The 17,279-nt window shown below is 37.4% G+C and overlaps 1 protein-coding gene across 2 annotated transcripts; it reads right to left on the minus strand.

The window, feature by feature from the left end:
* Positions 1-6,879: 6,879 nt before the first annotated feature.
* On the minus strand, positions 6,880-17,279 carry smad4a (SMAD family member 4a). 2 transcript variants are annotated; one of them, XM_048181370.1, is made up of 12 exons: positions 16,956-17,279; positions 15,207-15,542; positions 14,935-15,109; positions 14,815-14,844; positions 14,365-14,574; positions 12,873-12,998; positions 11,639-11,746; positions 11,510-11,560; positions 11,253-11,436; positions 11,000-11,168; positions 9,674-9,812; positions 6,880-8,258 (listed from the first exon to the last, which is right to left on the minus strand). In XM_048181370.1, the coding sequence occupies exons 2-12, from the start codon at positions 15,444-15,446 to the stop codon at positions 8,047-8,049; spliced, it is 1,644 nt and encodes a 547-aa protein (XP_048037327.1). In that variant the 5' UTR covers positions 15,447-15,542; positions 16,956-17,279; the 3' UTR covers positions 6,880-8,046. The 2 variants fall into 2 exon arrangements, with proteins under 2 accessions (XP_048037327.1, XP_048037328.1); XM_048181371.1 differs by lacking the exon at positions 12,873-12,998.

A 17,279-nucleotide genomic window follows, 5' to 3' on the forward strand; every position in this document is an offset into this window, starting at 1 on the left:
TAATGAGCTTGCCTTTTCACCTTCTTTGCAGTCTGAGTGTTTCCAATTGCCTTCTGTTTGTAGATTTAGTCGTTCGGTAGCTTGAAGAGGAGGAGTTTTCGTCATTGTACATATATGCTGCATGTGCGAACCGTGTTGTGGGTCTTGGAGTTTTAGTTTTTTTGTACCGATTGGACCAAAAACACAAGAGTGAGAGACGACCGGCTGTCCTTCGTTGCCTCTCTGCAGAGCGAATGTCAGGGATTTTATGTACCTCGGGTTCATCTTAGTGCCTTAACCCAAACAACAGCTTTTCATTTCGTCTGAACTGGTGAAGCGACACTGCGTTTGTACTGAAAACCACACCGCCAGAGAATATTCATAATCTCGCGTAGACATCTGTCACGCTGGATTTGTGATCCGACTCAGATCGCCATGAACATTCATGGATCGTGGTTTGGCTTGCGCTGTAACGCGCATCTGTTTCCGCTCCCTATCCGACGTCAAGGCCCGTTTGTGTGCGAAAGTGTGAATTTGGCCGAGGTGTTTGTTACGTGTGTATCTTGTCGCCCTACCTCACGCCGGCGCCGCCGGTCTTAGACACAAGTCCTGACGGAAATGTGTTTGTTCTTTGCTGACCCGTCATTTTTAATTTCACATCGGTTGCCCTCCAATCACAAGTCAATATTTGTATCGTGGACCAAAAGTTGATAAATATCTATATTGGTATAGAAGTATATGATGATAAAGAGTTTATACATTGGGTCTCATTCAGTTTGATTTGTTTTTAAAAACATTGACGATTTACGACAGGAACTATTTTTGTTTCATAAATGTCCCAGCTAACAAAAATATGTTCTGAGAACATTACGCTTGAGCTACGAAAACGTTATTTCAAAATGTTTTAAAAACTTTTTCTCGGTTATGCGAATGTTAAGCGAACATTCCATTCTTTAAACATTATGGGAACGTGCTAGCATGCTAAATAGTGCTTATGCATTACGAAGTTGTTCCCTCGATTTATAAATCATGCACACGATTTAGTATGTCGAGGGAATGAAATAGTAAATTGTGGAAACTAATTTGTAGATTGTGCGCACGATTAACTTTTTTTTTTTTCTGCATGTCATATGCGGGGCTCCGTACTTTTGAATGTTCTCGGAATGTTCCGTAACAAGTAGTAACATTTAAAAAAAAAAAAAAACGTTATAAGTTTCATCAGAAAAAAACCTTACAAAAACGATTTATGGATTACGGAGCCCCGCACATGACATGCAGGGGGAAAAAATTAAGTTGTGCACACGATTCTTTCCCTCGATTTGCTAAAATGTGCGCTCGATTTACTAATTCGTTCTCGATTTGCTAAAATGTGCGCACGATTTACTAATTCGTTCTCGATTTGCTAAAATGTGCGCACGATTTACTAATTCGTTCTCGATTTGCTAAAATGTGCGCTCGATTTACTAATTCGTTCTCGATTTACTAAAATGTGCGCACGATTTACTAATTCGTTCTCGATTTGCTAAAATGTGCGCACGATTTACTAATTCGTTCTCGATTTGCTAAAATGTGCGCACGATTTACTAATTCGTTCTCGATTTGCTAAAATGTGCGCACGATTTACTAATTAGTTCTCGATTTGCTAAAATGTGCGCACGATTTACTAATTAGTTCTCGATTTGTTAAAATGTGTGCACGATTTACTAATTAGTTCTCGATTTGTTAAAATGTGCACATGATTTACTAATTCGTTCTCGATTTGCTAAAATGTGCGCACGATTTACTAATTCGTTCTCGATTTGCTAAAATGTGCGCACGATTTACTAATTAGTTCTCGATTTGCTAAAATGTGCGCACGATTTACTAATTAGTTCTCGATTTGTTAAAATGTGTGCACGATTTACTAATTAGTTCTCGATTTGTTAAAATGTGCACATGATTTACTAATTCGTTCTCGATTTGCTAAAATGTGCGCACGATTTACTAATTCGTTCTCGATTTGCTAAAATGTGCGCACGATTTACTAATTAGTTCTCGATTTGCTAAAATGTGCGCACGATTTACTAATTAGTTCTCGATTTGTTAAAATGTGCACATGATTTACTAATTCGTTCTCGATTTGCTAAAATGTGCGCACGATTTACTAATTCGTTCTCGATTTGCTAAAATGTGCGCACGATTTACTAATTAGTTCTCGATTTGCTAAAATGTGCGCACGATTTACTAATTAGTTCTCGATTTGTTAAAATGTGCGCACGATTTAGCCTTCTTTTTTTTCTGGCATATCATGTGCAGGGCTCCGTAATGGATAATATTTTTGTGCTAGCATCTAGAGAACATTTTTAATGACCAGATAACTTTGCACGAACGTTCTATTACCGTTACTGGAACTTTGAGAGAACGTTCTGAGAACGTTCCCTGTTAGCTGGGGAGACCTATGATTTTATTTTTTATTTTATTTTTTTTTTTCTGCATGTATAGATGATGGTCTGGGTGGAGTTTAATTTGGTATTAGATCTAGATTGTTGTTTGTTTAGTTTTGTTTGCTGTTTAATTACTGTGAAACGAGGATGTTAACCAGCGTCCGTTAAGGACGAAGTCGGCTGTTCGGTCGTTCTGTACTCGACCCGTCGTCAACTGCTCTACTATTATGGAAAACACTGGAAAATTGTAGTTGGAAAACATTATTTTCTTCACTAATGACATTTAAAACTTGATTTTATTTTCAATGACTGACTGTGTGCGCTATTTCAAGTACATTGTATGCATCTTTTTTATGGAAATGTATTATGAATCTTAATTTTAACGTGGTTGTAATGGAGAAAACCATCCTGTTCAGTTGAAGAGATTCAGTCTGTCCAAGTTTCTGATAATCGTGATTTATATTTATGTGTGCAATCTGTGAAAGTCACCTTTTTTTAAACCATAACGAGCAGATTTTTCTACGGCTGAAGAATTGCAGATTATTTCTGAGATTATGTAATCGGTTTTAGTTTTTCTTCTGTCTTTTGTGCCTGGACTACAGACAGCGCTTCACTATTGGATCGTTTGGTAGATGTGTTGATCACTACTCAAAGTGCTTTTGGTCTTGCATGCCTTTTCTCGTGCTGCTAGGATATCATGAGTTTCGCTTTTCTTTGTTTCTTTTGGACGACGTGCCAGAAAGTATAGAACAGTTCAGTGCGTTGATTTCAAACCACATGCCTGTTTCTACTCAAAGTTTGCCAAAACGCAGTTAAAGATCGTTTGATTTGGCAAGTCTCGCTCAATCGTGCGAGGACGCCTGTGCTTTTTTCCTTTTCTTTTTTTGACACTAAAATTGGCTTCGCCACTTGCAACCTTACTCTGGATATCAATGCAAGCTTTTCTAGGAAAAGAAACTTGCCCTTCTTCTGATATTCGACATATCAAGCCCTGAGGAGCGTGAAGGCAGCTTCACTGACTAGAGACTTCAGTGCCTTTGATTTCACCAAGACCTCCAGAACCAGTACAAGCCAACGGACGGACAGACGGACCTTCAGAGCACGTCTCCCAACACGCCACACTCACCTGAGACACATATGCACACCCCAGTTTAAAGGCACCCGAACTTCACCTGCTGATGAACTGATGACATGAACAGAACTATATTGGGATTCCACCAATAAGAGCACTGCACTATCATTGTCATCACGACTTTTCTTTCTATTGTACGTAGAGTGACACGCTTGGTTTCTATGTGGTCTTATTTTGGGGGGCTTTTGGAATATTTTAAGTGCCATTTGACTGTTTACGTAGTGAGTCGTGGCCTGCTGTAGCGCGTTCAAATGCAAGCACAAGCATCGTGGTACTCTGAGAACCTCTCAGAACAAAGTCCTAGATGTAAATATTGAGATAAAATGGAAGGATATTTATTTACAGTCCCTTACTTTAAGCGGTTTAATGACAGATATGTTTGAAAGTGTAAATTGTGATACCACCCCCCCCCCTCTCTATTGTTTTGGATGATGTACCTTACATATACAGTACATATGTATTTTTTTCCTTTTTTGTGTGTTGTTCCGATTTACCTCTTAGTAAATTATATCCTCTGAAAATTGGTAAAAGCTTACTAATAAGTGTAGAGTGATTTGTATTGTGTATTTTACATGAAGGATAACAAAACCGGGGAACTTTTATATTTATAAAATGATATATTAACATTTAGTGTGTCAATATGAGGAAAATATAGGAATTATCCAAGACACATGTAGTTTGTTTTTTCTGAATATTTCAGACTTGAGCTCAGGCTAGCTTATTAGTGTTGTTTTCTTAAATTTGTGGCTTGTCTTTCAATTAATAAACTTTTTTCTTGTTGAAACGAGACCTGTTTGTGTTCAATGTCACAGAATTACTCACCCTCATGTCTTTCCAAACATCAGCGCTGCTGCTGTTGTTTTCCTGTGGAAACCAATAGGAGAAATGTTGGAGAATCAGAGCTTTTTCATAAAGCTCCAAAAAATAAATAAAATGGATCATAAATGTTCTGTTATTCTACAGTTAAGTTCTGTCATCTTACTTACATAAAATTAAAAAATGACATCAAATTTAATAATCATCACCAATTCCACAGAATAAAAACAATGAATAAAATTAGCTTTTTGAAAGAGAAAATTCGCACGTTTAAGAAATACTATTAAATTCCTAGTAAATTTCACAAATAATTAAAGAAATATCAAGTAACACACTGAATTAAACATTACATTTTGAAGTAGAAATGCTAAAATAATATTTTCTTTATATGTATTTACAACCTCAAAAAATAATTAATTTCTGACGAAAACTAGAAGGTAAAACCTTCATTTGTTGGCTTGACTGTAAAGGGATTTTGCTTAAACATTCCTGCAATGATGCAAACTAACCTTTAAACAAACATTTTTTTGCATTTTTGCTGCATGCTCAATTTGCTTACATTTAAATGAGCTAATGCAAAACAATCACTGAATGTTTATTCGCTGCTTAATCTTGTGAGAGTGTTCAAAATATTTTATGTTTTTGAGCAGGAAGAATGAAGGAGGAGATTTGTTCATGTTTACTGTTCTGTTAAATTGGTATTTAGAAGAGATTCTAATAGTTATTTTGGAGTTTTGGGGATTATTAGCTCACAGTAAGCGATTTCTGAGCAACTCTATTGATAAGCCAAAACAAACACGCCCCTACCCAATAGGATCACACCCCAATCTTGATAGCTCCGCCCCCAAATTTACAAACACGCTATGTAACACAGGCAACTCCCCCCATGAGTGGACACGCCCCTTACTGCTGATTGGCTACTAATGTGTTTTGGCACTTGGTCTGATCCACTTTCAACTCTCAGAATTTGATTACTGCACCTTTAAAAATAAAGTTTATTTATTGTCATTGCTGATTTAATGAAGAAACTTTTACATCCATTAAAGTTTTTTATATATTTACAAAACTGTATCTATCTGAAATTAAATTATATATATATATATATATATATATATATAGAAAAAATATTTTCTTCGTGTTTGTATGTTCCTGGTCTTATAGTAAATTGTTTTATCACTGCGAAAACCCTCTTTTGGAATCTTTATTTTTAATAAAGCGTGTACTTGATTGACTTACATAATAAATTGTTGGCATTACTTAAGGGTATCTAATCGGTCATACAAAAATAAATTGAGTTTAAAATAGGCCAGAATGCAAATTTGCCTTTTTTTTCTTTTCTTTTTTTTTTTTTTTTTTTGAGTAAAACCCGACGATATTTTTTTTTTATAATGATTAATTCACTCCTGAAAAGTTTTACAGTGAATAAGGTGTGTCCAATTCATAATAGTTATTAGATATCACAAGAATTAGCTTTACTCACCTGATTAGATAATTTAGCGTTTCTACGAAGAAAATCCAGTCGAACTTCTTTGTCACGCGCCTGACAGAAATGGCGCGAATTACTGAGGCGAAATACTTTTATCTCAGAATAGATTAATTAGCGAGGCTTGTTAACCAAAATTGATCAGATCCATAATGTAGAAAAATCTCTTCAGATCTTCGTAAATTATTTCGTCAAAAGAAATTCATTTCATTCAGTATTTTACCTTCACAGAGGAGTCTTGAAGTCCAGCCAGTTGTGGATCAACAAATGTTTCGTAATGACGTGTTAGTGACAGGCCACGCCCACTACATGAATATTAATATAAGCTTGCACGACACTGCTGACGTAGAAACGTACGAGTAGTATTTTAAAACAGAATTTTAATACTAAACAGCAAAATTCATAGATTGACCACGGTTTTACTATAGTAAAAGTGTAGTAACTATGTTTTTTGGCAGATTGATTACGTTACCCTTTGTAGAACCAGTTTTACTACAAATACCATGGTTAAACTATGGTTAGTCGGTGTAGCAATACCATGGTGAATTTGTGGTTACCATAGTTTTTTTTTGTAGTAAAACCATGGTTAATTTTGTTACCATGGTTTAACTATTTTTTGTGTAGTAAAACCATGGTTAATTTGTGGTTACCATGTTTGTTTGTTTTTTTTTTTTGGTTTTTTGTAGTAAAACCATGGTTCATTTTCATAAGAATAACCACTAAATTTTGGGTAACACTTTTTTTTTTACAGTGCCTTAGTTACATATTATTACATGTACTTACTATAGTAATAACAGTAAATTATGCATAATGTCAAGTAACTAGCCCTAAACCATAACTCTATAGTGAGTACATGTAGTTAATTAATAGTACTCAGTACTTTTTTGAGTAATTAAAATGTAACTACGGCACTGTAAAATAAAGTGTAACCAAAATATGGGTTGTATTGCTGTTTTATGCCGATTTTATATTCGAATCTGAGAATGATTTCTCTCATATATGTGCAAAAAGTATGTCTGTGAAAATGGAAAAAATGCAATATGAAATACACAAGACTTCAAAATCAATTTAATATCTTACTGTATTTGATAAACTGCTAAAAGTATGAGCTATCTGAGGAAACTTCCATTTCAGGATCTTCCTATTTCTTTTCAAACAGAGAAAGAAAATCAGGCTCAATCGGTCGTGTGATCTTACTCCAGACATGCGAGGCTGACATGATTGTCTGAACCGTCACATATGGCATCTCAAGAGTAAGTCTGTCATTTCAAAAAGAAAAACAAGCTTCCGGATAATACTGACATCTTTTTTTTTCTCCATAATGTTAATTTCATATGGCTTTCAATGTTCACATCAAAAACACACGGTGGTTCCAGTCCATCTCGTATCAATGCATGACCGTCATCTACTGTAAGAATAACTGATATTCTCAGGCATCAGAAGGGGAACGTGATGCTTGCTCTAAAAAAAACGGAGAGATTAATGGTATAAAAGTGTCATTATGAGTCAAACAGAGCCCTTTTGACCTTTAACCAGTAAATCAGCTGCATTAAACCAGGACAACCATCTTAGTACCAATTCATAACCGTGTTCATGTCTGTAAAAGAGGTGCAGAATATTTTTTATTCACAGGCTGCGAAGAAGAGAAACGGAAAAGAAACATACATGAAGTGCTAAGCACATGTACTTGGCTAAAAGAAAAGCGTTCAGAACAAAAATAAAGCCGGTGCATGTGTGAATTTAGACTAACCGTTAGGAGTCTTGCTATGATGGTTAACAGTATGCAGGCGAGAAACTTGCAAATAAAAAAATGGTCAAGTCAGTTATCTTGAAGCTTATGTACATGCAAACCAAACCGCTTTAACCCAAACACAGCAAATGAATTGCTACTTGATTTGTCAAATGTTCGGCCTGTGAGACTCTGGTCAAGGTTTGCATTAAGAGATGACGGCCAAAACAAAGTAAAAAGGAAATGAAAAAGGAAACAAATTCATTAAAACGGCTCTTGAAGACTGAACCCAATCCCAGCATGCACCTCTGCAGAGATCTTTTTCATGCAAAACTTTTTAGATGATAAATTTGGTTGGGGTCGAAAATGTTGACAGCAACACAGGCAAAAACAAAATGAGCAAATGAAACGTATGTATCCGTCTGTTCTCTCTGCGTCATTCGCACAGTTGGGCGGCGCTGGGTTTGTCTGGTTGCACAGTGTCTCAGTCTAACGGCGTGGGGTCGGCGATGGGCATGGTGTGCAGAACCTCGTCCAGCAGCTGCAGCGCCCGGTGCAGGTGGATCTCGATCCAGCAGGGCGTCTCTTTAATGCTCTGCCGCGGGTAATCGGGACCCCAGCCCTTCACGAAACTCATGCGCAGGATGCAGAGCCGGCGGAGATCGTCCACACCGATACCAGCAGCCGCAGACAAACCTACAGGATCAATCAAATAATGATTTACATATGAGACGAGTTCAAAATGTGCTGTAAGCAGCTCTACAGAGTTTTGTTCTCTCCTGATAGTGTAGTTGAATCAATAATATTACTGAATATTAAACGTCTTTTATGTTGCGATGTTGTTTTGAAACAAAACCCATGTCTATGACTCTAAAAACGATGATTTAAACTTCTTTACAGTTGAAATAATATATGATAAACCTCACATTTCATAGTTTTAGTCAACGCAAATTCATTGCATTTTTGTCAACTTTTAGTCAAACTGCAGTTACCATCATTAATTTTGGTAGCTATTTTAGTCATTAGACAAAAATAGTCATAATTTTTCTCTCTTTAGACCTAAACTTATGAGAAATCTGAATCAAGGTAACCGGCTGTATTGACACTCTTAACAGAAAAGCTCTGTTTGGGGGAATTAAATTCTTGAAATCTGGCAACCATAAGCATGAAAGCTCGTAAAAATAGTCTGTAATGTTTTGTCTCCTCCTTTATTCAACAAAAACAGAGTGGTTTTGGTCAAGGTTTTAGTTTAACCACATTTCCGTCACATCTTTCAACAATATTGCATAGTTATCATTTAATGACGTTGTTGTCGTCTCGTCATTGTCTCGTCTAAGTCATGGAAAAAAAGGTCGTCAACAAACATTTGTCGTCATAGATTTCGTTGATGAATTTAACAAATAAATTGGTCTGAACAAAAATGGCAGAAAGGCTGAATGAAACTGCAAATTCACTCTCAGACAGTCACTTATGGAAAAGCAGAAATACAGCGGTTACCCCTGTACACAAACTTTATTAGACAGCATATGAAGGTAAAATGAAAACAAAAAGTCATCAAATGTTTTCTGAAGACAGTTCCCTTCCGATATACATTCATATATTTTCTATTAAAGGCCGTAACGTTTGGAACAAACTTGTTTCATGTCAGATCAGCCTCTTTGAAAACACATTTTTACTCTTTATCTTTTAAATAAGTTATGTTTGATTGAGCGTGTAAAAATGTTATGATTGAATGTGTTTTGTAAAGCACATTACTGTTGTTTTCAAATGTGCTCTATAAATAAAGGTTTAGTTGAGACAAAAACTCCTCAGATTTGCACGAAACAACGTCAGAACGGCCATGAGTTTGAGGCATGTACGGAAGGAAAAAATATATTTCAATGCTTTTGCGTTCCCTTGAGAAACTTTGCATTCGCTCGCAAAGAACACAAAAGTTTTCAGAGCGAACGCAAGGTTTCTCAGGGGAACACAAAAACACTGAAATATCTTTTTCCTCCCATCTCGTATTTTGTCTCTTTAGGGGCTCTGTAGGTATGAGACTAAATGACTGAATTTCCAAGTTTGGGAAACTTAAACTGCAGTTCTGGAGTGTAAACAGTAGGAACACTCACTGATAGCAGGTGCGATTCCTCCCACGGATCCGGGGCCGGGGATGTTTCCTGCCACCGCTGCTGCCTGTGCGGCCGCTGCTGCCTGCGCCGTCGCCGCCTGCTGCTGCATCTGCCTGTGGCACTGACGCAAATCAAACACCTGCAGGGGAGGAGAACAGATTGCATGACTGCAGTGTGAGCTCTCGTTTAGTGACGGATCGAAGCATTGGACAATATTTGAGACTTTCGAGATCAGCATCAGCCAATAACCGTGCCCACTTGACTTTTTAAACAGTGTCAGTTCAATATTGTGCATCCAAATTTTTACAAATTTATGACTTGACCTAGAGAATGAAAGTTTTACCAGATGCAGATAATCATATGCTTCACTAAGGAAGCCCTTCATTGATAGTTTTTTAGGCTGTGCACCTACGACCCAATCAAAGCTGTGCTGTTATAGAACCATATCGCACTATATATTGAGTAGCAGTGTGTATCCATACAAAGTTAAAGGTCCCGTTTTTCGTGGTTTTTTGAAGCTTTGATTGTGTTTATAGTGTGCAATATAACATGTGTTCATGTTTCACGTGTAAAAAAACACAGTATTTTTCACATAATTTACTTATCTGTATACCGCTGTTTCCACTGTCAAAAAAAACGGGCTGATGACTTCCTTGTTCTATGAAGTCCCTCCTTCAGAAATACGTAACGAGTTCTGATTGTGCCAGCGGTTCCTGTGTTGTGATTCGACAGCAGCTTAGCGGAAAGGTCCCGGAAAGGTCACGCCTCTTACCATAACGTGGAGATGCACGCGCTCAGTGTTATTGTAAACATGTCTTTAATTTTACCCTATCAATTTGAGCCGGAATCAGACCCGGTGATTGGACTGCGGGATGAAAATAACAGCGTTTCGACGACATGGCGACAAACACACTCTACAAACGCAACTCTTGTGTATTCCTGTGGGCGGAGGTTAGTCAAAAAACTGCTTTAGTGACATCATTAAAGAAGGAAGTAGAGGGATGTAGTCCAAACTGGCCGTTCGATGTAGGCGACTTCTGTTAAATAAAATATCTCGCTTGGCATTGAACTTTGAGCTTTAAAATTTTACAGATTTTATTTATACTCTTACAACAACATTACACACTAACTAAAGTTTGAAACATGGGATCACGAAGAACGGGACCTTTAAGGTATAGATACACATAAACTGATCAAGAAAACAGTACTGGCATTGGTATCGGCAGATACTAAAGGTTGCAGCATTAATATCGGACGAGTGAAGAAGTGGTATTGGGCCATCCCTAATTTTATACCAGAATGGTTTAAATCAGATGTTACTCTAACCTTGATGTATGCACTGGGGTAAATCTTGTGTACAGCATCGCCAGGAGCGCGGCCGGCCTCCCGGTCTAAGTAGTAGCTCTGAACGAAGACGGCGTGATCACTCAGACAGCGCACCCAAACGTCCCCTTCACCTTTACACTCCAGCTGGACGCCTTTCCCGATGTGCAGTCTGAAAACAGACATGCAACAAATCAAATCAACTCGATTGATAATCAAATATCCGCAATAATCATGATTAACGCGACAGCGCTACCTCGCCCGTTCGATGGCCTCCGTTCTGTGGACGTTGCTGAGCTGGCCGAGGCAGAAGCGATCTCCTCCAGACGGGTCCACATAGCCGTCGACGGTCACGATCGGACAGGAGGAGGGAACTTTAAAGGTTTCTCCGACTTGAACGTCCATCTCGAAATAAGCAATGGAGCACCAGTATTCAGGAGCTGCTTGAGACGAGAAGATTGTAAGACATCCAATGATGACTGGAATAAGATCCTAATGGAATGAAACTCTTACCCGGATGGTTGGATATCGGTGGCTGAAATGCGATTTCATTGTGAACAGGCCCTGAGGAGAAAATAAAGATTATGAGAAAGTCAAGCGTGAGAAATTTATCATATGTTCTGGTTGACGCGAGACACTCACAGTAGTGTGCCGGATGCGCCATGGGTGGATGATGCTGAAGATGGCCATTCTGATGGTGAGGGACAGTGGGGGTGAAATTACTGTTCCTCGACCAGGTGGAAGTGGCATCTGTGGACACAAGAAGAGAGAACGCACATCTGACACCGGACCTGCTGTCATGAAGCAGACTTATTCATGTCTGAATGTGCTGGATGCAGGAGATGCTGAAAAGCTTTCGGACTCTGGCTGCGGAGTTTTTAAATCAAATTTAAGGCTTTTCAAGACCTGCACAAATAAAATGTATTCCGTATTGGGGAGGGGATGTAGGTCAATGTTTATGATGACATCCTAAACCACAAAATGACAGTAAAGACGACGATTTAAACAACTTTACATTTCAAATAATAAAGTTTTAATAATAACAAAAATTATAAGTCACATTTCACACACTTTTTTTAAGAAAAGTTCAAAATGATAACGGATTTAGTCAAAATGCATGCAAGCTGCATAAAAATATTCTTTGCATCAAATAAAAATGGCAGATGCGCTGAATAAAAGTGCAAATTCACTCTCTGATGGCGATTATGGAACTGCAGAAATATAGCGGTGACCCCGGATCCATCTGTAAACAAAGCTTTATTAGGGAAATATACGGAGGTGATATGAAAAGTAGGATGCCAGAGAAACTTTCCTCACTGAAAGGCGACGAGTTGTCATGTATCATATAAACACTATAATGTAAACTAGGGCTGGTCCGAATAGCGGGTGTATGATGTATATTACGAAGTTCTGATGAACTTTCTCCACTGACATTCTAAGCATTTGTAAGGACGTTGATTTTCAGGAGGCATCTGAGATGGTGAACGGGAACATGGTTTGTGTAACATTAGCCGTTTGATAACGTAGTCAAGCAAAAGGCTAATCATATTAATTGCTGTTATGTGCCCGACGTTGAAAAGAGGGATACCATTGTGCAGCGTTTACCTCAGTAAGTTGACCGAGTGGATCTTTGAGCTCGTGCGAGTGAATGGAGGCAGGGCTAATTAGCATATTCATAGTTCTGCGTATAATAAATCAGGCAAGGGTGTAGAGTTACATTCAAGCTATTTTAAGGCATGAAGAAAAAACGTTTCAATGTGTCATTTTGATGATCATTTTAAGGGATAAAATAATTGACTACAGGGGAGACTTTTTATGGCCTTAAATTTGATCAGTTTTAAGGACCCCTGTGGGTGGAGGTTCACTGATGGCTTACTGTGATGGTATGTGGAGGGCTGGCCTGGTGGGAAGCCATTCTGCTGTGAGCCCTGCCCTGTCCCTGATGCAATCTGCAGCAGACTCTCACTGCTATGGCTTCCTGTCAGAACACTATTGGGCTGAGCTGGGGAGAGAGGCGGCATGCACACATCAACACACACAAACCATTGAACACTAGGACTGGGCGGCAGGACCACAAGCGTGCATCACTGTATAGGTGATTTAATAATTATGGCATTGTTATACATCATAATATATGAAGAGTTTGGTTCCAAAACGCTATAACTCCATTTTGATTAATTTGAGTAAAAATGTGTTTTCTTTACCAAGAAAGTGGCAAGATGAAAAACACTATTTTCTGTTTCAAACTTTCACATAGCATCTTTTGGTTATAAAAATGTGAAAAATTCAAATCTAGATTTTGATTTTCAAAGGTTTATTATAAAAACTGATTCTTTTTCCCCCAAAATGCAATTCATCCATCAATATAAAAGTTATTTTTCATATTGAAAATACACAACAAAGTAAGTTGATCCACATATATGACAGCCTCTGAACTTTGTCAATACTAATCTTATATTCAGGCGTTTGACTAAAAACACATCCAGTCGTCGCTCCCAAAATGAATTCAGCGAGTCGTTTTGTTAATGTTATAAATTAATAAAATGTTATAAACGTTATAAAGTAAACACATTTGCCGAGTACACTGGTATTAAAAACGGCCATGATTCAGTTTTGGGGAGCGTGACAGAAGTTCGATGCTTGATTTTGATTTTTCCTCCTCCGACTCGAGTGCCTCCTCTTCTGAATCTCCTCACGTTAATGATTACATTTCCACGACTCACGTTTCTTCCCCACCGCAGAAACCACCACAGGTTCATCAATGCCGTCAAAATCATTCATTTTTCTGCTTTTGTTGATCACAAAGTACAAAACAGATGAGGAAAACTAGGATGCCGGGTGTATTCAGAGCGCCGCCGTTACTGTTTACAGTGTGTGGAATGGAGCGCTGTGATTGGTTGAGCGGATATATCGCGTTTTGGAAAGAAAGGGAGAAAACATGACAGAATAACACGACGGATATCGCATTTTGCGCAAAATTAATAAATGACTTTTCAATACCAACCAGATACAATACTGATTTTGGCAGAAACTCCTTTTTTTTTTAAATGTCGTTTATCGCGTTTTCGAACCAAACTCTTCATATAGTGATGCACCAAAATTTCAGCAACTAAAATGGACTTTGTTTGCATGTTGCGCATTCTATTTATGTTTTTTTTTCACATTCCACTTGGTATTTTCGCATGTTTCTTTGTCATTCTAATGCAACGGCCTACTGTGGTATAAACAGTACAGCAGAATCTCTCCGGTCACACCGCCCAGCCCTATTAAACACCAATGAAGAATATGACGCCTACACAAACGAGAAAGCTTTCCAGCATGGCCTATGCATTCAAGGATATAATGAGGAACTGTGACGTGTGTCGTACTTGTTGATCCCACCGCGATGCTGGAGAAGGCGGAGGTGGAGGCGGAGCTGCTGCCCTCTGCTGGCGGCAGCATGGCGGGCGTGTTGAAGGGCTCCGGGGCCACCGGTCTGGAGGGAGGGTGTTGAATCGTCTGCATGTGTCCCTCAGTGCTGGGCAGAGACTGCTGCGATTCATAATCATATTCATCCTTCACCATCAGGCCTGATGGACCTGAAAGCAATCACAGAGACAAACATTCCATGTCAAGTCTATGAAAATGCATCTGAAAAACATATTACTTCCGTAATGTCATATTTTAAGAAGAAAAAAGGACTTTAGAATGGTAAACGTATCAACATATTAGATCTGTGCATTCAGTCTTAAAGTGACAGCAGCCTAATAAACCTTCTGTGTCATTAAAGTAACCATGAAATCAAAATTGAAGTCTTTTTTCAAGAGAACATCACTCACCAGAGCCTGACAGTGTGAGTCCAGATAAATCTAGATTAAACGAAAACACAGGATAGATGAATTATAAATAGAAGCCGTGATGAATGAGCTTAACGCTATCAAAACAAACATCAAACTGACCTATTCCTGGAGACACCACTCTCTCGTAATGGTAGGGGTTCACACAGACGCTGTCACATTTGAGGTCAAAGGCAAACTGGCAGTACTTCACATGTTTCAGCTCGTTCTTATGAAGGTCAGGCCATCGCCATAACCGTGCATAAATGACATGTGGGAATCCTTTACGACCAGCCACCTAAACGCAGACGAGAACACAAGCCATTCAGAATGACACTGAGAGCAGTATTTATTTAACAACACAAATGATATGCATGTATATGATGTATTTGTACCTGCAGCCGGCCGTCTAGTGTTCTCTGTATGGTCACACATTTGCTGGGATGAGCGCCGTTAGTGGTGATGGCGGTGATGAGGGAATCCAGCTCGTCTTTCTTCTCCTTCAGTTTCTTCACCAGACTCTCAATGGCCCGTTTGGCAAAGGTCTCGCTCTCGCCGCCCTGCCTGTGACACATCAGACTGTGGACGATGCTCAGACAGGCATCGTTACTGGTGGGCGTGTTTGTGATGGACATCCTGCGCTGATTATCCGCCTCGGAGAGGCTCCCGGGTGCCGTTTCGAACTCGTTTCAGCAAGACACTGACGCCAGTAAAGGGTCCATTCACACGTCCTATGAGGAAGGATAGAGATTGAGAACAATAATGAGCTACTGAGGGGTAATGATAATTACACACACACACACATATATATATATATATGAGAGCATATAATTATATAAACAAATACATATAAACAAATGTGTGTGTATATAAACATACATAAGCATATAAAATATAATTAATATAAAAAATATATATGCATATAAATATAATAAAAGTATAAAATAATATATATAATTGATTATATATAAAATACAAATGATACAAAAAAATATGCATTTTGTATGTATTTGTTTGTATCATTATATCATTATTTATATATATACACAAAATAATAAAATAATATAAAAACAAGCATATATATATATATATATATATATATATATATATATATATATATATATATATGAGTACATATAAAACAATATATAATAAAATATAAAATAATATTTATTATATATCTATATTAGCATATAATTATATAAACAAATACATATATACAAATGTATATATATATAAATATTAAAACATAAGCATAAACACATTTTTACAGCATATTAAAATAATAAATCAAAAAAATATATAAGCATAGTAATACATATATATATATATATATATATATATATATATATATATATATATATATATATATACAAAAAATACATAAGTATAATATAATAATCAAAAAAATATACAAGCATATAAATATACATGTTTAAAAATAAAAATAATAATACAAATACATACCACAAGTGTGTGTATATATATATAAGTTTATATAACAATTTATATATTGTTATATATAAAGGACTTTAGAATGGTAAACAGCCGCATATATACATTTGTATATATGTATTTGTTTATTAAATTTATATATTTATATAATTTATATAATATATATATATATATATAAACATAAGCATAAAACATTTTACAGCATATATATTAAAAATAATAAATAATCTAAAAAATAAGCATATATAAAATATATATAAATATATATGTGTATATGTAGTTTATGTATATAAAATAAACGTGTGTATATTAACATAAACATACACTTCCCTGAAGATGTTTAAAGCAAATAAAAGCACCAAATAAATAAATCAGCAGAAAGTTCTCAAAACACTGAGGACAAACATCGTGTTTACTAACAGTTTAATTGGATAAAGCGACTCACACACAATAATCTTCACACACTTGCTTTCATACACAGTGCAAAGACGTGCACAGGTGGAGGTGTGCAGTGAACGCGTGAATGTGAAGATAAACGAGTGATTACAATCGAGCTGAAGCGAATGTAAACAACGCTAGCACAACATGCTACATGCTAGCTTGCGAGAAGCGCTCACTTCAGACTTTAACTTCTGCTGTAGAGCAACAAAACACATTTAAATGTCAAAGTGAGTGTTTAAATTACATACCTGTTCTGTCTCCTGTGAATCAATGTCTTTTTTTTCTCCACTTTTGGTGTGAATCTTGTTAGCGGCTAGCGCGCGTGACACACTTCAGCCGGACGATCTCTAAAACGATTTAAAGCGACGACACGAGTCCTTCATTTGAGTGATAACCCTGTTAGACTGGGATTCGGCACTGTATTTTACCAACAACAGGATGAAAAGTCATTGAGCGCGACGAAAATAAACAGTGTAGCCGCGATGGTCTCGACGCACCATCTCACGCCCAGCTGCGCAATATGGCGAACAGCGCATGCGCACTGCACTGAGCGGCTGTGCCTCAAACACACT

The sequence above is a fragment of the Megalobrama amblycephala genome, linkage group LG2 (genome assembly GCF_018812025.1).
Source record: "Megalobrama amblycephala isolate DHTTF-2021 linkage group LG2, ASM1881202v1, whole genome shotgun sequence".
Classification (NCBI taxonomy): Eukaryota; Metazoa; Chordata; class Actinopteri; order Cypriniformes; family Xenocyprididae; genus Megalobrama; species Megalobrama amblycephala.

Coding starts and splice junctions, on each gene's coding strand:
- smad4a (XM_048181370.1), bottom strand. CDS start 15,446: ATGTCCATCACAAACACGCCCACCAGTAACGATGCCTGTCTGAGCATC. Junction 15,110..15,206: donor CACTAGACGGCCGGCTGCAG/GTACAAATACAT, acceptor GTCTGCGTTTAG/GTGGCTGGTCGTAAAGGATT. Junction 12,999..14,364: donor CATCGCGGTGGGATCAACAA/GTACGACACACG, acceptor CTCTCTCCCCAG/CTCAGCCCAATAGTGTTCTG.